The 27,205-nt window shown below is 39.4% G+C and overlaps 1 protein-coding gene across 4 annotated transcripts in view; it reads right to left on the bottom strand.

The window, feature by feature from the left end:
• Positions 1-27,205, bottom strand: part of SATB2 (SATB homeobox 2) — a 179,764-nt gene that overhangs the window by 42,944 nt on the left and 109,615 nt on the right. For all 4 annotated transcript variants that reach the window (XM_032480114.1, XM_032480113.1, XM_032480116.1 and 1 more), the window contains 2 exons: positions 12,020-12,232; positions 7,780-7,935 (listed from right to left, as the gene is read on the bottom strand). In XM_032480114.1, the coding sequence (XP_032336005.1) occupies positions 7,780-7,935; positions 12,020-12,232 (369 nt within the window). The remainder of the gene's footprint in view (positions 1-7,779; positions 7,936-12,019; positions 12,233-27,205) is intronic.

Below are 27,205 nucleotides of genomic sequence, written 5' to 3'. Positions count from 1 at the left end.
AAATTAAATAAAATTAAATAAAATTAAATTAAACAAAATAAAATGTTCTTTGTTGGTGACAAATTTCCTCATTTTTATAATATTTTAGAACAAATACAAACCAGCACTCTCTAAGAAACAAATGCAAGTTCACAGCCTGGTCTGATCAACAAGAGCAAAAGAGTAAAAACTTTGTTTCTGTTAAGTAAGGTTGTACTCGCCTTGAAGGCAAGGCCTTGACACAGTCTTTACTGTTCCCTCGATGTGCCTAACACAGAGCTGAAGAGTGAATTCAATCTACAAATAGTGAGAAGCCCCACCCTCTTTGCCCATCTAGGAACTCCAGTGAATGAATAAATCAGCAAATGAACAGTTCTTCAGGAGAATGACTCAAGGCTTCTTGCAACAGAAATGTAAAAGGCCATTTACTCACCCACATCTTCAATACAGAAATGTCAGCATATGTAACCAAAAGGAAATGTTTTCTGAGTGTCTCCAAAGAAAATTCATATTATTAACCACAGACAGTTCACTTTCTAAATGGAAGCACATGAAGTCCCCAAACAAACTTTTGTAACTGTGAAAGAATTTCTCTTCAGCTGGTTGAGACTCTTCTGAAGTGTGAAATGAGCCAGATAATATTCAGCTCTTGTTTCTTAGTCACCGAATTCTCTTTTCATGAATCCAATAAGTGTCTATTAAAATAAATAAACCCCCTAATGATTCAAGATAACCTAATCAAGAAAGCTGAAATGGATAAAAGGCTAAACTGCAAGGGAGACTTGTCAAGGGCTTCAATGAGCCCCTGATGAGGAGGTCATCTAAACCTGAAAAAAGATCTGTGCTGAGCATTTGGTTACAGTTCAAGGTTAATTATTTTATACCTTGAATGTGGTAAGTAAAAATGATCTGCTTCTTTTTTTATTTTTCAAAATTTTACTCTAAATTCCAAACTGTATTTTCATGGGGACCAATTTTCAGCTGTCTCTGGGCTTGTGTCTCACATTTCTATGGATGTGTTTGTAAAGATTGAATCTGTAATTGAGAGTAATGAAAATTTTATTTCAGAACAACTCCTTAAGCTCTGTCATAAAAGGCTCAAGTCAAGAGGGGATTTCATAAAATCTTTTTGCCTTCCTTACACAGAAATAAGGGCTACACCAGAGCTATATGATAGTACAGAGATTTGGTGTGACTTTATATAAATATGCACACATATACATATAGTCATATATGGAAACATGCACCTGAAAAAGCTATCCATGTTTGTCAAAAAGAAGAATGAATCTGCAATCTTCTCCACTTAAACACCAGAAAGATATTGACAACAAAATGTACTAGGCTAAAATATCAAAGAGAAAACAACCAAAATATTTCTAGTCCCTGACTTCAGGTCCAAGCTCCAGTACACCTATGACATAAGAGATTATAATATGCACACTGCCTCAAGAACTTAAAAGTACAGCAGAAAACCAGAAATGAGACTTGTTTGGAAGACCAGGGCTGGGGCCAGAGTGAGGCAAGCAGGCAACCAATGTGCACAATTTAAGGAGTGCAGCTCTGAAAGTGTGTGCCTCCTTAAATTTTGTACCCTAAGTCCTAGCTTGCCTCACCTTTGTCTTGGCTTATGAAAGGAAGAGATTCAACAGCCTTTAAAGCAAAGAGGTAGGAAGCATTCATAGGCACCAACATTCTCCATCAGTAAGAACCATGGTTTAACTCCGTATCCTCTTCGCAAGAGGTCTGGGAGAGTTCAGACAGATGGCTTTAATATGTCAACCTGATTTGCTTCAAAGTCATAAGCAAGTGTCTACAGGTGCCAGGTCACAAACAGGCAAAATAATGCAACTCAAAGGTTTCTGCAGTAGATAAAGGTGTGCTCACAACCAGTACAGAAACCTCAGCGATGGATGAAGGTATCTAACATTTAAGAAGTGCAAATGGACTCTGAATTTCACTGGTATCTAATTAAGGGTTTCCATAAAGGCTAGTTTGAGGGCACAAAAGTTTAACATAATTAATTATGGGAGTGGTAAAAAGAACCCAATTCCTCACTATAAGATTGATGTAAAAACCGAGATCTTGAGGGAATTTCTGTTGATAATCCCTCAACAGAATTCAATCCCTTGAGTTATGCTGAGAGAAAAGAGAAGATGAAGGGCTTAACTTGACCCTTTGGCATCCTTGTGTTGACCGCCCTCTTAGTTTGGCATGTGCGAATATTGAGAAATCTAATTTTCTCACTACTTAGCACAGTAACTTTTTTTTTCAAATGGTAATTGTAGTAGAAATGCATTGATTTTTTTTTTTCATTTGAATTGGGTGGACAGTTGACATGAATAGAAACTGCTTTTTGATAGGCTGTCAAAATGATTGTGTTCCAAAGAAACCTGCCCATCACGAAGCAGCAGCCTCTCGGGCGAGGCCACATGCCTCATTTCAGCCTGGCTTCCACACTGGATTCAAGATGGTAAAAGCAAAAGCATTTGGAGTGAGACTGAGACCACCAACTCATTTTACATGGGGCATCCATCACATGACCAGTTTTTCCCATCACACTTGTTACCAGAGAGATCAGGGTAGCCAAACATTTACTTCCAGTAGCCTGAGCTATCCCAGTCCCAATAAGGCCATCCTCATAAAGGGAACTTAATAAATAAGGCAAGTGTCAAACCACTTTTTGGGCAAAGTGGCAAAACTTTGATCCTTGCACAATATTTTCCAAAGGCTAAGAAACTAGATAAGAAGACTAAAGACACTTCATGATTTTTAAATGTACTCTCCTACATGCAAAGTTGGCCTTGAAATAACTGTAGTTTTAACTTGTCTTATAGTTCTGTGTTATACAGTATGATCCCAATTAGGATGCAAACACACATGTGAAACTCATATACACACATACACATTAGAAGGACAAACTCTAAAATGTTATTAGTAACTGTCTTTGGATTGTGGAGTTATGTGTGATTCATGGTTTTGCCTTTATACTTTTCTTCATTTTCTGAATTTTCTAAAATGAGGATGCTATTACTTAAAGTCATCAAAAATAGAAGTTATTTCTTTAAAAAAGAAATATGTACAATTAACTTGTACCTGGGACATTTTTCAGAGGAGACACAAAAGCAATATGGTAACTCATGACGGAATGAAGAAAATATGTTAGCATATATACTGAATATGATATAAACTTCGACAGCAAAAAGCAATAAAAGGAAGGAAGCAAACCAAACAATATACCGATTATTTTACATAAAGTTGACTGTCTTTATTTTTGCTTTTAAAAGAATCTGCTGTGGATGTCTTAAATCATTTAGCCTGTTAAGCAAATTAGATCATCTATAAGGGGATATTTGACAATAAAGGAGAATGTCCATATAATCTGAGCTTGTAACCTACATCTAAAGCTTAAGTCACCTTCTATTTAGCAATACAATTTAAGTCAGTAGGTGCGGACATGGAATACATTTTTTTGGTGAAACAGTGATAAGGAATAAGGGCCAGTCAGTATGCAAGCTCTGCTTCATCCTAATGTGCATAAAGCACAGAACATACTGAAACCCAATCCCACGAAGAAGCCAGCTCCTATGGAGGAAACGATTTCAGAAGTGTGTGCTGGAGACCAAAAACTCATCTTCCGCAGGTGCAGTGGGATCACGAATATACCTCCCCCTTTCTTGTGCAGTGGCAGTAAGGGCTCTCCCACTCCTGATCCAAGTGGGAGCTCCTGCGGCTTGTGGGCCTGGGAAGGTGTGTGTGTTGGGGAGGGGCACTCAAGGGTTGGCAGGGGTCTTTAAATCTTGGTGAGATGAGGGTCTCATCAGAGACCCTTCTGGGTCCAATCATTCCCAGATCACTCCTTCTCTTTTACCCCAGCAGGCTCTGGGGTTGGCCCTTTCATTACCAGCATCTGAGGCTTACAACCACGTTGTCTGTTTCTCCTTTTGGCAGTGTCTCAGCTTTTCTCTACCTTCCTAATATAGAAAGCAAGATTCCCCTCCACCCCCCTCACCCACCCAAAAAACGAAAAGAAAAAAGAAAGCAAACCCAGTGACCTTCTAACATTTTTGTTCATTCATCTGTTTTTACTTTTTTTTAATAGGGGCAAGATAGAACAGCCCCTTCCCATCCCTCCACCTACTCTATTTTCACCCAAACCTAGTAGGAAAAGACAGTCACGTGTAGAGTTGGGTCTTTGGGCATACAAATAATAAAGATTCACTCTCCTTGCAAAGGAAAACCAACCTCAGATCATTCTCAGTATTCCATGAGCTGAATAAGCAACAAAAAAAGAGAAGAGGGCAGGATACGAGAGAAATGGCGCATTAACGCTTGGGGAAAGGGGCAACTGATGTCAAGGGAAAGAAACGTGGCTGATGATGCTGTGACAAAGCACGTGGCCAGCCCTGGAGGACTGCAGAGGGGTGCCCACAGGTCACTGTGTTTGCTCCTTTCCCCCCTAGATTTCCATTTCCCAGGTCACACATCATAAGCTGCAGTTGAGGAGGAAAGGGGACAGTAACCCTACAGAATTTGAGTAAGAGGGGTAAGGGAGATTACAAGAAGCTATCAAGGAACAAGGAGTTCCTGTGGCCATTCAGATGGCATGCTGGGGCACTCATTCCCTGGTGGTCCTTTGTATGTAAGGACCACCCTGAAGGTGTGCAGAAAATGTCCCACATACCTTTGCACTATGGCTCCTACTAAGCACCCCACACTCCTATTTCACAGAGAACAATCACTGACCATAGTACATCATATCCCAAACTCAAAATGAATGGAAAGTAAAAGATGAAATGTATAGAAGCATACCTTTTCCTCTACCCCTACCCCACCACCTGCCTACTTTTCCATCTTTGACTCCTCTCCCATGAAGAAAGGGGCAAAAGTCAGATAGGAGGCACTCAGTGAAATCAGGTGATGGACTGGCCTGGCCATGACAAAGGAGCTGGAGCCGAACTAAAGAAACAGATGTTCCAGCACCCGACAAATGCACCCTGATGTAACCCACACACCAAGGAAACACACACTTTTCAGCCACGTATTTTCACCAATAGGACCATAGGTACAACTGCAAAGGTCTGTCACTCTTTCAGTTCCTTTTCTGAACCCTCCTCCAATTGTGCCTGTTCCCTAAACACTTAAACAGCCCGCAAGGACCACTCCGGCCCACTGCCCTTAATCTCCAAAGTTCTCCTACTCCTCATTCAAAGCTTGCTTAATACTCAGGCAGTGTTAAACATTATTCTCAATACGGTGACAGCAACTCACACGAAGGAGTGAATGAGACTTAATGGAGGGTTCCTTTCCATTTTAAAAGATATTTAAAATGGAAGGGGAGAGGTTACCCTGCATGGCTGAACTGGGCCTTCCAGACTCCAAACCCACTCCGGTTCACAAGAGTTTCTACTCAAGGTTCTCCTAATTTCACCTCCAAGACAATGAAGCACTCTTGCTATTTATTGGCCTCCTCAGTCACTCCAAGAACTTCTGATCTCTCCAAAGGAACATAACAGAGGGAAGAGGAAAGGGAATGCAGGAGAGAAGAAAACTTTTGTTCTTCTAGCCTCCCAATCCAGCGGAGAGGGTGTGGCCACATCCCACTGCAGCTTGGAGAGGTACTTCGGCCAATGTCCCATTCTATACACACACACCCCTTACAGATACGCACCAAATGCATGTGCGAGGTACCACTTCATGCAATTGATTTCACTAAATATGCTTTTTATCAAGCAAACTCTGGTAGTACTTACAAAATACAGTGAATATCTTATGTTAAATTGCCCTTGAAACTATCAGCTAAGTTCATTTTGTTTGGCGGCACCATTTTTAAAAAAACTTAACACCCGATTTGCGAATCTAGTCAGCTATTTACAAATAAGGTCCCCTATTCATAAACGAGGATGAAATCATTGTCCCAAAGGAAAAAAGAAAAAGTGCAAAGTATCTGATCCTCATTTAGGCTCAGTCTTACCCTTTAGCACATTGATTCCCAGAACTAGGTTTTCCTCCGGATTCTACAAAGACAGGGCTACTGAGTTCTTCAGGAGGCAACACAAATTCAGAGAGCTAAGTTTGGGCCGACTGGCAAACACAGTTTTCAATCAGCCACCTGAATTATTTGGGGAGGCTAGAGGCATCACTATTTCCAGCAGCCATAGTGCCAAGTCAACAGGAAGATTACAAGCGTTTTGAATCAAGTTCTCAGACTGTGGTCTTTAGTTTTTCTTGAAAGCTGCTTATAAAAGGGGGACTGAGTGAAACTTTGATATTTACATCAAGTCACGACTCAGGGGCAGGTTTGCAAAATCAATTGTGTAGCTTTATACTTACTGCACATTTACCACATATGTCCTTTATTACACAGTGGAAAACCATTAAATGCACAGTAGTTTTGCCAAGTGGCATTATGCATTTAACAGCTTTATTCGTTTAACAGTTCCAACTCTCATTATATTTTGCCATGTGGTACATGGGATTTTATGCATTTAACAGTTTAAGAAGGCTCTATGGCATTTTCTTTTCATGTATTTCATACTATGGTTGGACATCATATCTTAGCAAACTGTACTTCAATGATTTCATTGATGAGAGAGAGAATAATCTGGAAAAACAACTACACTGAAATTGAAAAGAGAAATATTTCAATCCTCTTCGAAGCTGCTTGATATTCTACTCCTCTCCCTTTATTAACATCTGAAAAATAACTTAAGGCAGGTTACTGCAAAACTACAGGTAAGAAAGGCTATTCCCCAAACCATATGATCAGTTTAAATACAGCATTTAACTATACTATTTAAAAACCTTAATTTTTCTTAAAAACCATCTTGCTTAATACAGTATTCAGGAACTTCCTCTATCGCACACAACAGAAGATCTGTCAGGGAGATGATGGACCATTTTACCATTTACATATGTAGGGATGAAAACATTTGTCATGCCAGGCCACAGAGGAAATCAAGCTCAGAATCAAAGGACTCTCAGAATTAAGCTTCAACTAACTTTTGTTTCCTCTACTCTGCATTGGGTAATTGTTCAACCCAGGGATGAGTAAGTGAGCACCTCATCCTAACTCATTCTAGGCCAGGGAGGTAGTTGTCCCTTTAAATGAACTGAAACAGATAGTAGATCCCATCAACTGTTGCTGCTTTCAGAAATAAAAAACCCCAGCATCTGTCTACCCTTTTCCCCGGAGCATTCCATTCCCCACAATCCCAGCACTCTGAAAAACTGCACTGGGTAAGCGTCTATGTTTTCCTGTGAAAGATTTTAGCACTCATTCTGCCCTCCCCGATGTGTGTTTTCTCCTGGAAAAACAACTGTATTCTGTATGTGAAAGAAACACCTGACATGGCAAGGTGTCTCTGGGGCCGGGGAAAAGCAGTTATCATAACAAAGTCACCCGCTCCCCTGGTGGGAAGGAGAGGCGATGAGACCTGGTGAAAACCTGGTCTCAGGAAGATGCTGTTTTGTACACGCTAAGTTGTGCCCAAATATCAAAAAAAAAAAAAAAAAAAAAAAAAGGTACATAGCAGGATTCAGAATTAGGAGAGAAAGCATTCAAGGCTGATTCTTTCTGAAAAAAAAATTTTTCTTTACAAGAAAAAAATCTGGGTTTTGACTTAGTCTCTATTTTGAACTCTGAGGGGAGTAAAAGCACACCGCAGAGCCAATGGCAGAACGTGACAGGTTCCCTAGGGACTATTGTTATTATTGTTATAGGAACAGATGTATTTTTATTGGTGGGAGGAGGAGAAGGGTCTAATTCCAGCCCTCGTTCTTGCTCTTTTAAAAACCACTCACCTGACTTTTATTTGCAGCCACTTTGGCAAACAGGGCTTGAGACACCTTGGCCCTTTTCATCTCCTGTTGGATCTCGTCATAAATGGCAGCTGTGATGTTGACGTTGGCGCCGTCCACCTTAATGGGGAGGTCTGTTGTCGGTGTCGAGGTTTTGGCCTACCAAGAGACCATGAAAATAATAATTTAAAAAGTGCTGCATTCAGCCCAGCCATCTGTGCAGAAATTATCAAAGGATTTCAGTCAGCTGATGCCAAACTGCATTAGCTACAGAGGGACACTTCCTGTCCATTATTCTAATCAGGTTAATTGTGATTGGAAATAATTGCAGTGCATTCCTATAGGACATGCAGAGTCCTGTCAGCCCTGTTCTTTCCCTCACAGTAGCCGAGACAGTTCACAGGTAGGATAGCTTCTCTGGGCACCAAACTGTAAGCCATCACCTAGCTGCAAAACGAACATGCAGAACACACACACAGTTACCTTTTTCTTTCTGAAAATGGCACACCTTGGAGGAAGAGCCAATTCTTCCAGAAAAAATGAGTAAATGGGTAGAGGTCTCTAAATAATAAATTATTACTCAATTTAATGCGCTCCCCTGAGTCGCTCTCATTCTTTATTAAAGCTTTATGTGTGTCATTCGAGTATGTATGGTTTCCCATCATTATCATCATTATGCTACCCAGACAGTCACCTAATTTCACCTAGGAAATCAGTGGAAATGAAACAAAATTTCATTTCATAAAACTAGGCTTCAGAATGCCTTTGATGCACCGTTTTCATTTTCTTAAACTCATATTGTGGTTTTATGTATTCTGCCGTGCTCGTTTTAATTGAATGATTTCCCTTCAGCTTCAGAGACAAATGAAGGACAACATGGAAGGTGTCTGTACATCTTGGGGTTAAGATAACCCTAAAACATTTGAATCTACTTGATCGAAAGACTGTCAACGTATTTGCTCTGCTGTGGAATTAAGGCGCTGGGCAGGCTTCTAGGAACCCGGGGCCACAGGACTCCGCGAAAACTCTGCTCCAACCCTTGGATTCCCGAGCACGGCCAGCTGACTTGGTTTTTTTTTTTTTCTTTTTGTCCCCACCCCCCCTAGAATCCTAAATCACTACTTTCCCTCTATGGATGCCCTGAGCTGTTCTCCCACTGGACTGAGCCGTATGCAGGTTTGGAGAAAGAAGGGCACGCAGTGTGGACATCGTGGGATCATTCTTGAAGCCAGAGCTAATGTCCTAAGTTTCCAAGAGGACTTTGAGTTCTGCGAGCACTCAGTGACTTCTGCCACTCTCCTCTGACCTCCTTGTCCCATACTATTTTCTAACTACTACCAAGTAACAAAAAGGAGAATTGATGCTGTACTTTTGATGTGCCAGGCACTCCAGAAATGTTTTACTTCCTTTATCTCATTTAATTCTTCTAAGAACACGAGTCAGACATTATTCTTTTCACTTTACAGATGAGGACAACTGAAAATAAAAGAGGATACTTAAGTTGTGGGGAGGACACGCAGCAGCAAGTGAAACAACCATGATTTAAACTCAAGTCTCTGAGACTCCAAAGCACAGACTCAGGAACCACTGTGTGATTCTGCCTCCAAAACCTCCAGCCGATACCGGCGCTGTTTCACATGCTTCTTCTTGCCCTCCAGTCTGGGGTCTTCCCATAATAATCCAATCCTCTGTCACCTTTTTCTAGAAACCTCTTTCTCTTCTCAAAAATTTTAGTTAAGCCACAGTGCTTTTCCTTTTAAGTATGTTTTAGCATACCATTTCTGCCTTTCTCAACTCAGGTTTCTTCCTAACCTCACTGACTACCCATCTTACTTGGCTGGCCAAATCTTCTCCAGAACCCTGATGGCTAAAGTGAAAATTCTCAAGGCACTGAGATATATGGTTGGGAGCCCACGCTTTGGAATCAGAATGGCCAGAGTTCAAATTCTAGCTACCAGTCAGCCATGTAACCTTACACAAGGTATTTAACCCAACTAAACCTCAGTTTCCTCATCTACAAAATGGGAACAACAATGCAAAAAATGCAAAATGCCCACAGTACCTGATACAGTAAGTGCTCAATAAATGATCCTTCTTATCCTTGTATCATCCTGTTATTATTAAGTATATCCAGGAATACTGGACAAGTGAAGGACTGGGATGAGACTCTGGGGGTTTAATTTGAAATTTTAAATGTCTTCAATTTGTTTCAAACCAATAATAAAGTTCTGATGGGGTCTGGCAAATCATCTCCATGCACCTACGCAAGGCTGCGTGCACGCCCTGCAGTGCTGGCTCCAGCTTGAAGGCTGAGTGAGTGTGGACCCTCTGACATTTGTTCTCACACTGAAAGCCTTACTGCCTGTAGATCTTCACTATTGAGACAGTTCTGCAAGGAATTCTGAGTAAGTAGGTAATCATGAAAATTTTAAAAGACTTCAATAACTTTCTCAGTGTGTAACCAACAGAAAAAGGAAAATGTTCCAGACATTTACAAGTATCAGTGCTATGATTGTATTCTCAAAAGAGAAAAATATTTTATTATCAGAAATCTCAAAAGTGTGAAATTAAATGACCAATCTCCCTGTCATACTTGTCCTTACATGACACGTTTATCTAGGAATTCTCTAGATGGGATTTTCTGCTGTTCAAACAGCAAAATATTGACCTTAACTTATGTGGCCTTGTAAGCTGGTCAGGCTCTGAAAGCTACCAAGTCTTGGAAAAGATGCCTCAGATACAATCTTGTTAGAAAAATAGGAAGAAGGAGCAGAAAATAAAACACACCTGTGTGATTTTTCTAACAAGTAGGAGTGACTTTTGGAGAAGAGTCACCTGGTTAAACAGCGATGCAGTGTGGTTGGACTCTCCTGTAATAGTTTAATGGGCTTCAAAAGTGGGAAAAATGTTGGTGATTTTAAAAGAAGTAAATATTAGTGCAAATTAACAACTCGCACAACTCAATAGCTCAATGGGTATTCCCCAAAATTAAAAATAAAAATAAAAAAGCTTGGTTACACTTGTCCAAAGTAAGCAGTCAAGAGACTTATTTTTGGCTTAACAGTACTAAAACTCATAATTCACTGAAGTCTAAAGTCTAAGTATCAGAATTTGGACGTGCACGACAGAAAATGGTCTTCAATTAAAAGTCTATTGCAGAGTGCAAAAATATAAAGAGTTAAGATATGTGGAAAAAATGGATGTATTTGAAAAAGCTCAAATATTTCTACTAGAATAAAATTCTGCTTCTATGCTTAATCAGTTCCTTAGAACTTACCAGAAAACAAATTCCTAAACCCAAAACTATAATATCTAAGCAAAAACAAAACAAAACAAAACAAACAAACAAAAAACAAAACACCTCTCTGGTTTCAAAGCACCCATTTTTCTGATTTGTATGGATGTGCACCCATTAAATATTTGTTTTGAAAACTATCACTCAAGATGGAACTTGCAGACACGCTAGCAACAGTGAATGAGATGGCTTTATCATAAATCTGCTGATCAGTAAAAGTTTAGGGGAAGTAGGGAGTAGGATGAAAATGAATGGGCTCAGATCTGAATTGGAAATTCCCTTCGGTTAGGATCTCTGAAGCACACGACATTAATAGATGTGTGCATCTGCAGGAGGATCTGAGAACAGAGTGCTTTTAAAGTGTGGAGAAAGGAGGGATTGAAAGCTGAGTCACCGCGTGCTGTGGGGACACCACCCTGGGAAGGAAAGTAATTGAGGCCGCCCTTCCTACTACCATGTTCTAAGGGGTCAGGGAATGCTCTCCCAGTTGTTCTGACCTAGCCGCTGCAGATGCACACTTCCGTCACACACAGGTTTCTCCCGGGTTATGTCTTATTCATACTGCATCAAGCAGGACTTGGACTACTCTATCTGTCCCCTGCCCCCAACCACCTTACCCCTATCTAAATAAATACACACTTGAAGGAAAGCAGTGTGCTTGCCATGGAAATTCAGCTTCAACACAAGGCCCCTAGCTGTATGGAGACCTTCAGAGCTCACTGTCCACCCTCTCCTGCCCTCCTGCCCCAAGTGGAAGAACAGTTCTTTCCCAAAGGGACAGGAATGGCATATGAGCCCGCTCCAGAGGCTCCTGTCCTCTGACCGACATGTTCAGTGGATTAAGAAATTCTTGCATTGTGTTTTCTCTTAATTTTTGAGGGAAAACCCAGTATCAGTGAGGCAAGATATCTCCAAGGCAGAGTGCAGTCAGTGGAGCGAACACCTCACCTGAGGGGTTCGGGAGGAGCTGGGGCTGCTGGAGGCCGACGAGACCATGCTCACATTGGGGTTCATGCTCCGCTCTCGCTCGTCCTGGTATATGCGATCCCGCTCCACTTCGGGCAGATTGAGGAAATTCTGCATGGCCCGCAGGTTTACTAAAAGAGACTGAGACGCTGTCCGAGGGTCTTCTTCCTTACGCAGAATCTCAGACAACAATCCCTGATTAAATGGAAAAAAAAACTAGGTCAAGTTATATCTCCAGGTATGGGTGTGTGGTTTCCGTCTTGCACCCCTCTCCCCCTTTATTTGTTTGGTGTAACCAGCTGGCTGCGATGTCAAAAGCCTCAGTCAAATTCCTGAGGGTTCTCCAGCAGGAAGATTTTGTGGGAATGTGCTTGCCTTCGAAGAGGGGTGGGGAGACAGGGAGGGCTGTGCCTTATTTTGGACCATTCTATTCTGACACTTTATCATCACTGCAATAATCATCAGTGTACAGAGATGCCAACTAGCAAGGTAGGCGCTCGAGAAGAATTGTGAAGCTGCAATTACCACCAGGTGCCTCCTACAAGTATTTCAGGAACTGTTAGAACTCTCTCTGCTTGAAACTGGGAACACTTGGCAGTCCTGCTCAGCCTTACAAATCTGCCAAGTTTGGTAAATTTAGTTCCGACATTTAAACAGCATGGGAGATTTACATCGACTTAAAAAAAAAAAGTTTGGCTGCATTTCTGTGTGACCGGCCACTGTTTTCAATATAGATGTTTCTTATGGCAAAAAAAAAAAAGTGGGGGGACACACAAAGTGAGTGGCTGTAACTTGTGTTAACCCTCTGATAGCTTCCCAACCATACACATAATAGATTTCCTTGCCTATGTACCAGGGGGCACCCAAATCTTTTTATGAGATGCCTTCACTGGGGCTGCTCCAATCCCCCCAGTCAAGGAATGGAAGTATAGTCACATCTGGTGAGGGATCACAGCACACCTCAGAGAATGTCACAGTAGGCTCAGATATTTCCTTAAATGTGTGATTCATCCAAATAGAATGCTTTAAATAGGACATTAGTGTTTTCATTTGCTCTGCAGACAGAGAATTCACAAAGGTAAGAAAAATGCTGACGAGTCTAGAGAAAAGTAGTATGGACTCAAGAAAAAGGCTGGAGACCTGAGCTGGGACACTGCAGAACTTGAGGCAAAAGCAGGTGCACTTCCATGCTGCAGGCTTGTTAGAGCATCACACAGAGGCATCACCTTACACTCCCAGCGAACACCCCTCCCCACGGCGGTATGAGATCAGGGCCTAGGGTTATCCCCCAGAAAAAGCTGTTAACCGTGTATTTTAGAACAGATGAGGGTAACCCTGAATCGTGAAAAGTAGATGCCAAAGACATTTCCACTTAGGGGAATATTAATGCAAAGAAACACTATCAGATTTGTAATATATGGCATAAATAGGCCAAAAGGGTGTTGGATACAAGAGAAATACACCATCTCTAGTTGGCCAAACATCTTCCAGGTAAGGTAGGCAATTTTTAAAAATAAAGCAACGCATTATAATACAGTGAAGCATATGTCACCCCCAGGACTGTGCATCACACAGTTGTCAGCACTCCAGGAGTAATCACAACTCGAAACATCATGTAAGACAATCTTACAAGTAACCTGCAAGAGGTAAGCCATCTGATAGTTCAGCCAGTTTGGGTGTCGTTACTTTGATTAGAGACGTCTTTACAAATGAGAATAAAATAGGCCAGGAAATGAAGCTACGAAAAACTGTTCACAAGCGTGTCTGTGTGTGCGTGCGTGCGTGCCCAAAGAACGGCCAAGGTAGGACGTGTATGTAAAAATATCCTACTTGTAAAATGATTCTAAGAAAATCCTGCTTTCCTGTCACGCTTTATAAGCAACAAATGAGATACTTGTCTTCCAGAAAATGTTATACAATCTAGGTACTGATTCTTTTTCTGAAATTAAAAGTCATTTCTGCCTTAAGTTACCCTACTTTCCACTTGCATTAAGCAAACTGACAGATTAATTGTGAATTTGTTTCTAAGATAAAAATCTCCAAAAATAATATGTGGAGAAGGAAGAGGGATGTGGATTTAAAATCAATACCAATTTCCAATTCTCATAAGGCACATCTAAGATTGATATTTTCTGAGCCTTCTTTGATGATGAACTCTGCACAGAAAGGATGAGTTGGTACCTGCCCTCCTCTCTCTCTCTCTCTTTCATAAGTAACTTTAGCATTTTAATAAATCTCAAATTACCAAGTTTGGAGAAGTTTTAGAGTCTACATGGATATATTCTTATCCTGGTCATTACAATTATACATAAGATCCCTCAAAGGTAAAGTCTGTAAACTTCCCCTTCCCTGAAATTATTTTCACTAATTGTGGAGTACATCATAGCAAAGCTCTTGCATACAAAATAGTGAAACCACAAAAAGTATTGTTCTAATGGACCAGGCTCAAAATTGTAAGTCTGTTTATTTCTAATCAATTTTTAAAAATCACTTCGAAGGATAGAGTATTTCTGTTTTTTGTTTGGCTTGGTTTACCTTTTTTTCCCCTACATTGAAATTGTGGAGTTCCTTCTCCTGCATTTTTTACGTGTTGGACAACCTTACAGGGAAATGAATCCATTGCTAAGAAAAATCAAGACAAAACATCCTTGTAAACGGCTGCTCATCAGCATCATTTCTGAAGTGAATGACACACAATATTTGTATTTTAAGGGGCCGGTGGAACATACTGTTGCCTCTGTTTCATTCGCCTAATTGAAGATAAAGTCTCAAACCAACAAGGTGGCCAGTGCCGCCTCCATGTATTGCCCCAGAGAATGAGAACACTGTTCTAAATTATTTACTTAAAGTCTCATCTGTGTAGCCATGGTCCCAAAGCAGATTCTTTCTACCTCAGACATTTTCAATAACAAGTGGCTAACTGGTGGGCCCAAGAAGAGTTTTAGTTGTTTTGTTGAGTCTTTTTTTCATTTCGGTTATTTATGTCCTTTTAACTGTTTAAACTGGGATTTTGAAAAATATAGTCAAAATTCTGCAGGCTCATAAATGTAAAGCAAGTTTATTTAGTTAGTTTAAAATCACTCTAGGGGAACAGAAAAACAGACGAAAATGTATGGTATAACTTTAATATGCCACAAATCACCCCATCTAATTATCAAGATAAGGAAATGTTTATCATATTGAAGCTGTCTTGAATAGAACATAAATTAATCATTTATCTTACATAAATATTTCTAAAGCCCTTGCCACTCTTGTCTGGCATTTTAAATATCAACCAGCCAGGCAGGAGGTGTCACTTGGACACTCCCATTATGCAGCCTGAGATAGAGAGAACGTGGCATGGCACCTGGGCACCGAGAAAAGATGTACTTTTATGAATAGAAAGGTCATGAATATTGAGAGTGTGAAAACTGAGGGAAATTAATAAATTAACTAGGAGACGGCTTATTAAAATTTCATATCAGTAATCTTATTAAAACATATTGCAAGTATAGAGTAAAGTGGTCATTAAGCATTTTCCTCATCATAGGCAACAGAGCCTTCCCAAGGGAGAGCTCACACCAGTTTCCCTCGTGGCGTTAGCTGGGGTTATATACGACCAGGAAACGTGTTGACTGGAAAGGAGTAGACGGAACCTCTGCACAGGACAGAAAGACACCTTCCGCAATAGCTCTTGGCTTACAGGTTACTGAAAAGAGAAGAGGCTCGGGCAAAATGAGCCTCGAACTGGCCTTCTCCCTAGCCTCTTAATGGAAGATTTTGTAAGCTCCATGTTATTTCCAACATCAGCAAAGGACATACAAGGTTGGCTGAAAATTCAATAAAAGCAAAATAATTCAAAGCACAAGAGAGAATATAAAGCCATCTAGCTTGGTTGCTAATACAGGCTACCTCTATAGACAAAATTAAGAATTTGGGCTAATTTTTTAAATAAAAAATTCACATGCTTATTATTTCTAATACTTTCATAATATTTATTTGCAACAACTTAAATGACCTTAGAGTTTCTGAACCTGCAATTTCTGTTGATGAGCTTTCTTATTTACGTTATTATCATTCCCACATTTTTTTTAATAATTCACATCATTCTCCCATCTAAGTACTAACCAGGCCTGACCTTGCTTAGCTTCCAAGATCAGATAAGATCGGGCGCGTTCAGGGTGGTATGGCTGTAGACAACAATTCATATCGTTTGTTCCAAATTGTTAATGTGCAAAATACACACTGATACTCTCAGACAAGTTTGGGAAACAATGTGACTGGCTCTATAAAACTGACTTCCAAGTTTCTGCACTAGCCCTTGAGGCCTCATCTGAGATGGGTGAGAAACTGCTTTTGATGGGCTCTTAATCCTTTAAGAGAGCAAGAAGAGAACCAAAGCCTTGGCCAGGTTTTAGGAACACTGAGCCTGAGCCCATCAGACCTCCCAGGCCTCTTTGGGGCTGAGAACAACTCATAAAGTGATTACTGTCTAGATTTAACAGGTATCTGCTCTTCACAGCTCTCAGATATTTGTAATTCTCTAAGATTAGGCTATATCTCCCACTGATTATCTAGAGGGCCCCCAAATGCAATATACCTATTACCAAAGAATGACAGATCAGTCTATTAATTCATTTCTTATTTACAACTTGGTACAAAGCTCAGAAAGGAATAGGAAGATTACTAAGACATAGATTCTGCTGCCAAGGAGTTTACTATATGATGGTTCATAGAAGCACAATGTAAAAGATGACAAGTGTCATAAATTTCAGATAAAACCAGTGCCATCTCAGTTTAAGAGAGGGTGAAATTATTGCTAACTATAGGACTCAGGGAAAACGTTTTGGAAGAAGTGGGACTTAACCTGGCTGAGATTCAAAATATACATAGTACATGGATATAGGGATAGTGGTGCGACCAGGCAAAGGGGAAGGGCGAACGAGTGATCGGACAGTACTGGAACACTGGAACAAAAAGAAAGAGCATGACTAATCCAGAATACCAAGAGAAGCTTCTGCTTCCTTAAGAGCTTAAAAAAAAAAAAAGAAAAAGAGTGTAAAAACCGATAAAGTGGTAGAAGACTTTTTGAAGTGAAAATAATACAGTCCACATTAATATAATTCTGAACTACTGGAGTATACACAAACTAACCAACAAACATTACCTCCCAAATGAAGTGATACTAGATAATCTGTTCAGCCTTTTTGTCACCTGCAACAAATTAGGCTTTCAATATGCAAAACATCTTCCTTCCAGAAAAACAAATGATCATGATTCCATTTAATTGTAATTTAATGAGGCATAATTTATTTTTTAAAGTGATATACACCAGGTGTGTATGGAAAAAAATGGCCCAGCAAACCCAGTGTTTCTTTTTGGAAAAAGCCTCAAACTAGCCAGAGACTGTTTTCATTTTGTAATGTCTGTTCACATATTTATTGTAACATATATCTCTGAAGTAACTTACCCCTAAAATACTCATTTATCATTTATATGTATATATATATATATATATATATAGATATAGATATATATCTCATAGCATATTATAGTTTGAAAGTGTTAGGTTCCAATCTGAACAAAAGTGGATATTAGAAATAAAGTTACATCTCTTTAAGGATGTGTGAGTTGAAACATACTTACTTTGTAGTAGTCTGAAAATATACTTTAGTTCATAATTATATACTGCTTTAAGCAAGTGATGTCATAATCAATCAGCAAGGTTAAAAGGCACATATACCCTCATTTTACAGATTAAAATCACAGGGGGTCAGAGGTGGAAGGGACTTTGGCATCCATATGGGCCACAGAGCATGACCTGTCTATCACACAGTTCCCTCTAAAAGCACTCTCCACGTTTCAGCATCCCTTTTGCAGGCTTATCGGTCAACCTAAACTTCTACACAATTCTGAAATGTCTGGTTCCTGCTGACCTGAGAGCCAAAAATTGGTATCCTCTTAAGAAAACCAGGTGATGCCAAATTCTTAAACTAATCATACAAAGTGAACTCTCTGATTTCAGTGGTGAATGCACAGTAAGTTGAAGCTGTGAATTCAGCTGCTTGGCTGAACAGACTATTGACATCCTACCACTGAAAGCTGTCCTAACAGAATCGGTTCTCTTCTAATCTCCAATCTCATTTCCTTCTAGGCACTCCTGAGAGGCATTTTCCCCCCTGCTCACGAATATAAACAGGTTTCCCTGGGTCCCCTATTCATAATGTACAACCCCACTATGAAGCTGACTGCTGAAATTCATTTGTGCTATGCTAAAAATACCCTTTCCCCCCGTCACCCCCCACAGCACTGCTTAGCCACGAAGCCAGAGTACTTAGTCTGATTTGAATAAAAGGTATACAGGGCACAACAATGACAATTTGATTTTTATTATTAAAAATGATGTGTTAAATCCTCAAAGAAAATGTCGTTATTGCATTAGTTTAATAAAAACCTCTCTTTTATTACAATATTTCTTTATTAGGAAAGACAGCCTATCTATATAGCACCTTTGTAGAATGGGGGTGGATGGAACTGAGCATCTTAAGGGAATTAATGTCCTCTGCAAATATAAACGCATATACAAAAGTAACATTTGCAGACAAATGCTGTTGCTGTAGAGATGTATTCTGCAATGCACTATGAGACTGTGTATATATGTGTACATATATACACACTGCAGCCGGCAATAGTTTCTCCCTCCTTTGAACAGAGATGACACTAGTTCTAGCTCATATCTATGACGCTTACCATCTTTTACTTTGTGTGACTATAAAACCCCTTCCTCCCATCATGTAGCAAACTCCTTGGGAGCAGAATCTGCACATTTGGTGCTAAGTGGTTAGTTGTGGATATACAGGAACACAGGACTCTAAAAAAGCACCAAAGGCATATGTTTCATTTTTCTGGGAAGTGGGAGCCCTATCTTTGCTCAACAGCCATGAGCAGGCCCTGACAGACCACATATTAAAAGCCTGACTCACATTATACTCAACATCTTCTCATTCAACCTATTGAAAACAATAGGTTACAATACTGAAATCTGGGGCCATGTAAACTCTACTTTAGAACAAATATTCTACATACCCCAAATTTGCAATTTATTAAATGAAACACTTCCCTCACAGACTACTTTCTTTCTAGTATATATAATAAAACTTCCCGTGTGCCACCTGACACATCAGAACACAGCAAGCATGCAGCACAAAGTGAGTAGGTGCAACAGAACATTCCTGAAACCAAAGCAGTCTGTGCTTTCGTAACTGCAGTCCCCCTGTCCAAACCACATGTGAGCATGCACAGTGGGGGCACTCAGCCCAAACCAGATTCCTGGCAACGTTACTTTTTTCACCTACCTAATCTATGCAATGAGAGATGCAATGAGATGAACAGTCCCATCTCATTTTCCTTCTTATCCCTCCTTCCTTGTCTTTAGGAAGTCTCAGGTACTGGAATGGGGATGCTGTGCACAATTTAAGTCAAAGTTTTCTAAACACACTAGCAACGAAAAGCAAAAGCAAATACATAATCGAACAGGTTCCTTTTGGAAGCATTTACCAGTGGTGTTCTCAGCTCTGGGCACATAGATGGTTTCTACTAACACCTCAGGAACCTGGCACCATGATTGGTGCATTCGCAAAGTGCTGGGCCCTGGCTACTCCTAGTTTCCATGAGTATTCTGTGAAACAACTGTTGGCAAACTTCCCCAAAAATTTACTAGCTTTGGCTACTTTGTCAAAACATTGGCAAAAATAGTGCTTTCAAAAAACAAAACAAAACAAAAACATACATTTATTGCCTATTTATATTACAAATGTATCAAATGTATTCAGATATAAGAAAAGTAATCTATTAACATATGAGTTGACTCTGTCTTAAAACAATTATAAAACATTATTTTTTCTTGCTGAACATTTTCTGCATTAACGTCAATCACGTCCAAGGTCAAAAGCATCTGTTCTCACACAGCACATGTGATACATCACAGTACTTATTATACCACAGTGGGATTACCAGTTTAAAAGTCTGTTCACTCCTTGTACCTCCTTGAAGGAGGGGTTATGTCTTTCATCTTCTGCTCAGTGATGGCAGAAATGATTGAGAATCAAGTGTTTATGAGTAAGAGTTCTGAAGTCAGAATTGCTGGGTTCAAACTTGGGCTTCAGTAGGACAAGGATTAATTAATCTCCCTATGGCACAGTTTCCTCACCTGTAAAATTAAGATAATTAATTGCACTTCCCGCAGAGGGTTCCCTAGAGAGCTCGTCACTGTACCTGATATATGTTAATTGTTCAATAAATGTTAGCCCTCATTATAAGCCTAGCATAGTCTCTGAATTCTTAATAAATATTTGTTAAGTGAACAGATAAATACAGAACTAACATCAAAGTATAATTCTTATTTTAAATTTGCAACTTCAAATACTCAAGGTCTTCTGCTTGTATTTTGCTAAATGTCTTCCCCTACAGAAGGCAAAAAAAAAAAAAAACGAATAAATAAATTGTAGGAAGTAGAATAATTAAAGTTATTTGAGATAGCGGAGACGGCAAAGAAAAATTTAATAACTTATATAAAGTGAAATGACCATATGGATATTCAGGATAGCAGTAAACTAAGATATTCATTTACACTTCATGAAAGTAAAACCATTTTCCTTCCATAAATAACTTTAAGAATCAGCCTTAATCTGTATCATTGTTTAAACATGGGTCATAATTATTACTGGATGATAAAATCAATTTAGCACATTATAACTAGTTTTTTATAACACAATGCAATTAAATAGATTAGAAATTACCACAGTGCTTCATACTTGTATTGCTTCATGAAGGTTTTTTTTTCTTTCATGAAGAATATACAGATAACGCATGACTGGGACATTGTGCTGTACACCAGAAATCGATACACTGTAACTGACGGTACTTCAATTAAAAAAAAAAAAAAGAAAGAAATACACAGATAGATAAAGCTATAGTTGGAAATGAGATAGAGCTCAAGACAAAATACATACATATATGCACAAATGTGTGAGTGTGTACCAGTCATGATGTAAAAATTATTTCTTACTGAGTGTTGCAGTTAGAGAAGTTTAAAAGTCACTACTGATGTCTACAGGAATAATTTTAGGCACAAAACTTGCAGGTAGAATTTAAACAACCTTGTCATTTCCATTTGGCTTCAAACTGATTCAGTTTTATTTTTCTCACAGAATATATGGCCTTTAAACTTAATTCACTTTATTGGAACAAACATGCACTTAATCCCACGCCAAATGGTCATCACTTCAATCAATGGCCGTGAAGGGACTCCTCTATGTATTTTTTTATTATTATTTTGCATAAGCAACGGTGAAATGTATGTAAATAACGGGATCTAAAGCTAGTGTTTCCTTATATTTCTTCCATAAAAATTCTACCTTAAGTATAAATAACACTCAGGACTTGGAGAAACTAGTTAAGTCGTGAAACAGTAGGTTTCCCCACTAAAAGTGGAGGTCTCTGCTGAGACGCTCACTGGAGGTGAAATACCTTATTTAAGACAGAGACTTCTTGTCTGTGTGAAATGAGTCAACCACTGTTGTTAGAGCAGTGACAAAAGCTTGGAAAAACCATCATCAAAAGGCAGTCTTTTTCAGTAAAAATGGAAAAACTTGAATTTTCTATGATAGTCCAATAACTAATATTTAAGGACTTTTGCACACGGGCCAGGGATGAAAGGAACAGACAGAATGATGTTTGCTTCCTCTGATTCTTTGGTACAAGTACCGTGAAGGGGACAAAGGGAGTCTTTGTATTTTTTACATAAAATTTTCTGTTTCTGTTAGATTTAGGAAAGGGAATAGGGTTATACACGCTCGACAGCTACCGAGTCAACCTACTCTTTACCCAGAACACAAACAGAGCCAGCATCTCCCCCACACCTTTTGGCTGAAATTGCCTAAAAGGTGCTAATTAACAATAGTCTTTACACGCACAGGAGGGACTAAATTGAGACCACTATCTAGAGGGCCCTCCTGAAGTCACTGAGTAACTTTGAGATACTGCCATCCTGGGACATATTAATATTATTATAATCTTTAAATCTATGAATTCAAGCCAGTGATTCTGAAATGAAAGAGTGCCTATTTTATGAAGCAAGCTGGGCCATCTTTTCCTACTTTATTAATTTAATGTTGAAATCAAAAGAGGGTATATTATTTGCTTCAAAACCCAATAACATGTTCATGCCTGATCTGCAGCATTTCATATTTACAGCCCATCTTTCGGTGGGTGGACTTCCTTTTTCTCACAGGTTTCCTTGTCATTTTATAACCAGTTCACTGGACCATGGAGTCAAGCCCCCTGGATTTACATTGTCTCCTATTCCTGCAAGAACTGCTGAGTGCCTAGAAATAATGACTGAGACCAGAGGTCAGCTGAGAAAGAATTCTGAGTATCTTGGAGGTCAAGATTTCTACAAATGTAAACTGTACATGTAATTAAATCATGCCTACCTTTGGCTAACAATATGTATAAATCAAACACTAAGTTAAAAGTTTCTCCTCCCCAGCCCCCCCCCCCCCAAATAACTGGTAACACACTAAAGCCAGACTTCCAAATATTTTGGTTGCTAAAATTTTCATTTTATCGTTACACATCTCTTCCTAACTGTGCCACTTCGAAATACAATGTTTAGCAAGTCCTTAGACATTTTTAACCTTAATAACATGGGTGGGCATATACTATAAACACAATGCCAATAAAGCATAAAAGCAAAATCCATGTTCATTTCACACAAAGACATTTACATTACTAGCTGTTGACCTTACTGCCAATTTTTCTGATACATCATTCAATTTAATTTTCCAATCTGTTGAAAACATTCTCCAGTTGCTGAGTGGCTTCATAAATTGTATTTATGACCCTGGCTTTAAAGTTTCTTCAAATGATGTAACTTTGATAAGTAAACAGCAAAGTCGCTTAAGAAATAAAAAGTAGTCAAATAAGGACAGGTCACCCAAATGAGTTTCCCAAGGATTAAAAAAAACCCTCTCCTCTATCAGATACGACCAGGATAAACAGCTTGCTCAAAAAAGGTCTTTGACAAAAGGTTGCAAATTGTGTACCTCTGATTTTTTCACCGAACTGAAGAAGGAGCAAGATACCAAATTAGAGATCTTACTGTTACAGAAGAAAAGCACATTTTGAAAAATACATACGGCTTCTGCTGAAAACACGATTTGAAGAATTGGCTCAGGAGAGCTACCTGAGAGACAAAATGAGGCTGAACTTCCTGAGTTATGGCATAACCTGCCAGAGGGAAAAGAAAAACAACTATACTATGTAAATAATGAATGTGGCAAAGGTCTCGTTTTCAAATGATACACACTTCTTATTGCCAATTCCTTGTGTAAGGATGCTTCCTGAACCCCACCTTCAAGGTAAGGGGGCTAGCGGTGCAGAGACGGGGCAAGAATCACACCTGAATTCCCTTTTCTGGCATTCTAATGCTCCCGTTCACATGCGGCAGGGATTTAGCCTAGTTTGGATCAAAGCTTCCTCTACTTCATTTAACAGATTTGCTCAGATGGAAGGTCTCAAAGGAGAAACAATGTTAGTAAGTGGGGGATTTCTGAACATATGAATATGTAGGTCATTGGATTTTTAAATAAATTAGAGAATAGTTTATCTATTAAGGAAGATTCACTGTACATATTTCATGAAACCATTCTTATTATAGGTCAGTGGACATCCCACAACCCTCCCTTGGTAATATTAAGTCTTGTAAAATACTGTCATAAACCTTTTCATACTGTCATAAGCCTCCGATTAATTTTTTAAGTCCATAAAGTGACAAGGGGTAAAAGAATGCTTAGGGTCAGGATTTATAACCAAGCTGTCAAAATGCAAAGATGTAAACACAGTAAACAGCCAAGCAACTTATTTCATGTCTATAGGACTGATAAGTGAAAGTGTGCTAACACGAAAATAAATTCACGACAGAAGCAAGGGAAAATAACTATGCAAAAAAAAAAAAAAATCCTGACAGAGCACTGGTCCTATTACTTCCAGAAATTATCAGTCTAACAGACCCACGTGCAGCACTGACAGAGCACTGGAGATGGGGCAGAGCCTAGAAGCAGAGCTACCCTGAAATTCACATAAATCACATAATTCACCTTTGGGACTCAGTAAGGATGGCTTTCACTTGAATCAAGTCTGAAAGATCTCATAGGGCCTCATATCCGATGTCTGTTTCCATCTCTCTGTCTCTCTGTCTCTCTCCCTCATCCCTTTAAACCCTCTGACCCCATATTCAATGTCCATAACTAAATCTGGCTAATACCAGTCTCAGCCCGTTGAACTCAGGGGACTCAGTTTAAAGTAACAGTAGTGACAATATTTTCAAGAGAAAGTACTACAGTAAAAAATTCTATACTGTTTCCCTAATAATATCTTGCTAATGATTTATGAACAATACTGATAATATTTTCAAAACAAAGTAGTACAATAAAAACTTCTACACTATTCCCATAATAACATCTTGCTTTAGATTTGTGAAGGTAGTAGGCAAAAACTGAAGACACGTTTTATCCAAGCTACTGTCCTGTGACATAATCAAATGCCAGTTAGACTAGCAATGACCTTGGTCTGTGATCTGTCATAAAAAGCACATCCTGAGATAAAGATTCCCGTGCAAGTGATTTATCCAGGAAGTGCTTCTGAGGGAACCATGAGGGAGTGGGAGAAGCAGGCCAGAGGAGGGAAGAAATCCAAGCAAAGTCCCAGCCTCAGCATGATCCTGCAGGGAGCTCTGGAGTGGAAGTCACACTTCAGCGCTGGCCCTGCTACAGAAGGCAGGAGGCTGGGCTTCCACCCGCCTGCACCTATCGGACATCAACTGAGCATTTCCAGCTCTCTGCCAGTGCGAGCCAAGCAAAACCCAGTAGCCTGAGGCGAACGGAGAGCCAACCAGCAGACCCGCCGGCTTTTAGAAGTCATGAGGCAGTGGGTGGGGAGGGGAGGGGAGGGTCCTGGGGGAGGAGCGGGGCTTGGAAAACAGAGCATACTTCCTAACTGCCTCAGCCCCCTCTGGTGTATTGACCATTCCAAAACTCTTTGTGACCCTAGGTAATGGCAATGCTTAGAAATGTATCATAGGATTGCCTGAATACTAATGACCAAGTCAGAAAATACCACTTTTATCTTTTTATTCTGATAAGGTCCCCTTTGTCATAAAAGTCTTCAGAGACATGAAAAGTAGGGCTAACCATTTCTTTCCGAAGAATAGCAAGGAAGAAAGTGATGGTGCTCAGAGAATATTTTATATAAGGTCATAATGACAATAATAGGCTCCTCCCCTGCTGAGGGCGCCGGCAGGATGTGACGCTCTGCAGCCCTCCCTGCATCTGGAACTACATCGGCCTCAGGCCCCTGCTGAAGATTCAGTATTCCGACATGGCATGATCTCAGATGCGCTGTTTCCCTTGTCCAACAAATGACTTCACTTCTGTTCTTAGCTTGGACAGTATGTGTTTGTATTGGCAAACCAACAGAAAAATGTAAAAGGAAAAATTAATAAATCAGATAGGCCAAAGGCTGTCTATCTCTGACTCCGGTGGAAGTTATGACTTTGTCGTGAAGTGTGGGTGGGTGATCACTGTATCAAACAAATGTATTTTATGTCTTTAAAAGACATATTAATCAAAATAAAAATTCATTAAAAAGTAAGTTCTTGGAAATACAGCTCTATTCCCTCAATTATGTTATTTTACATCACCAACTTATACACTTTTTTCCCCAAGTGTAACTTTTTTTTTTAATCGAAGTATAGTTGATTTACGATGTTGTGTTAGTTTCTGGTGTACAGCATAGTGATTCAATTATACATATAGATATATATTATTTTTTATATTCTTTTCGTAAAATAGGTATTACAAGATATTAAGTATAATTCCCTGTGCTGTACAGTAGGATCTTGTTGTTTCTCTATTTTATGTACAGTAGTTTGTACCTGCAAATCCTGAACTCCTATATACTTACAGTGGCAATGGATAAGACATAGAAAGTAATTTTCTTTTTGAAGAACTGTTATTTTCAAATGCTATTTATTATGAATTTGAGTTTTTCATCTGGAAGTCTTAAACATGAAAAATGAGGCTTTTTTTTTTTTACAGTTCTAGATTTGTTTATGACTGTTGTACATGCGATTTTGGTTCTGCAGCACACACAGACACACACAGTAACTAACTGTTAGGTTTGTTCCTTGTCCAATCATCAAGCACAAATCCAGGAATACATACTACAGCGTGACAAATCAAACTGCTTAGTATTGAATTTGACAGTAAGTGAATAACACAGATCATGAACTATTTCTGGAAAATATTCAGTGGACTGAGGATATGCTATGTATCTGTAAAGCAACTGGGAACAAGACTTAGGTGTCCATCTAAATAAATGGTTCTGATTCTGTTTGCTTTAAGGAAAGACAAATGTTGAGATTCTTTTCTATCTAAAGATTAACAACTCATTTACATATTATCTGTAAGGTTAATTTTTATTTGTTTGCTATGGCTGGCAAATTATTGTATCACCCATACATTTCTGATTCCACTCAAAAAAAGCCTAACATTTGGAATAGACATGGTTGGTTTCATGGGGCAGAGTACTCCATATTTTCCACTTAATGCTGCTGGTGAAACCAAGCTGTCCAACCTTACCATCAGTGACTACAGTATACACAGCAGAAACAATCTGACTGTTGACCTCCAGCTTAAGTTCAAACTATGTCATTCCGTCAATACCATCTACCTTGATTAGGTTGGGCTTTATACACAACAGGTTATGATCCCAGAGGGATGAAAAGCTTTCCCAAATTAAAAGCAGAAATTTAAAAGGAAATACTCATACATTCCTACGCAGTTTCCATTTGATATCCTCAAGGCTGGCCCATGAACTCAAGTTCATGTTGATTGAAAGTGAATGTTTCTTTCTGGGTGTAGCCATCTTACAAATTTAATGGCAAGAGGAAAATAGTAAAATGTGTTCCATGTTTCAATTAGACCTTTTATAACTTGGCACTTGAAAGATGGCAATGCCAAAGAAAAATCATTAATCCAAAAAAATAGACAAAAAGGATTGTGCAGAAGAAGACAGACCTCCAGGAGTCTAAGGCCCTGGCAGAGCATTTCCTCACACCAACACGGCCTG

Source organism: Camelus ferus, chromosome 5 (assembly GCF_009834535.1).
Source record: "Camelus ferus isolate YT-003-E chromosome 5, BCGSAC_Cfer_1.0, whole genome shotgun sequence".
NCBI lineage: Eukaryota > Metazoa > Chordata > Mammalia > Artiodactyla > Camelidae > Camelus > Camelus ferus.
The sequence above is the reverse complement of the archived record's forward strand: the minus strand, read 5'-3'. Positions and strand labels throughout refer to the sequence as shown.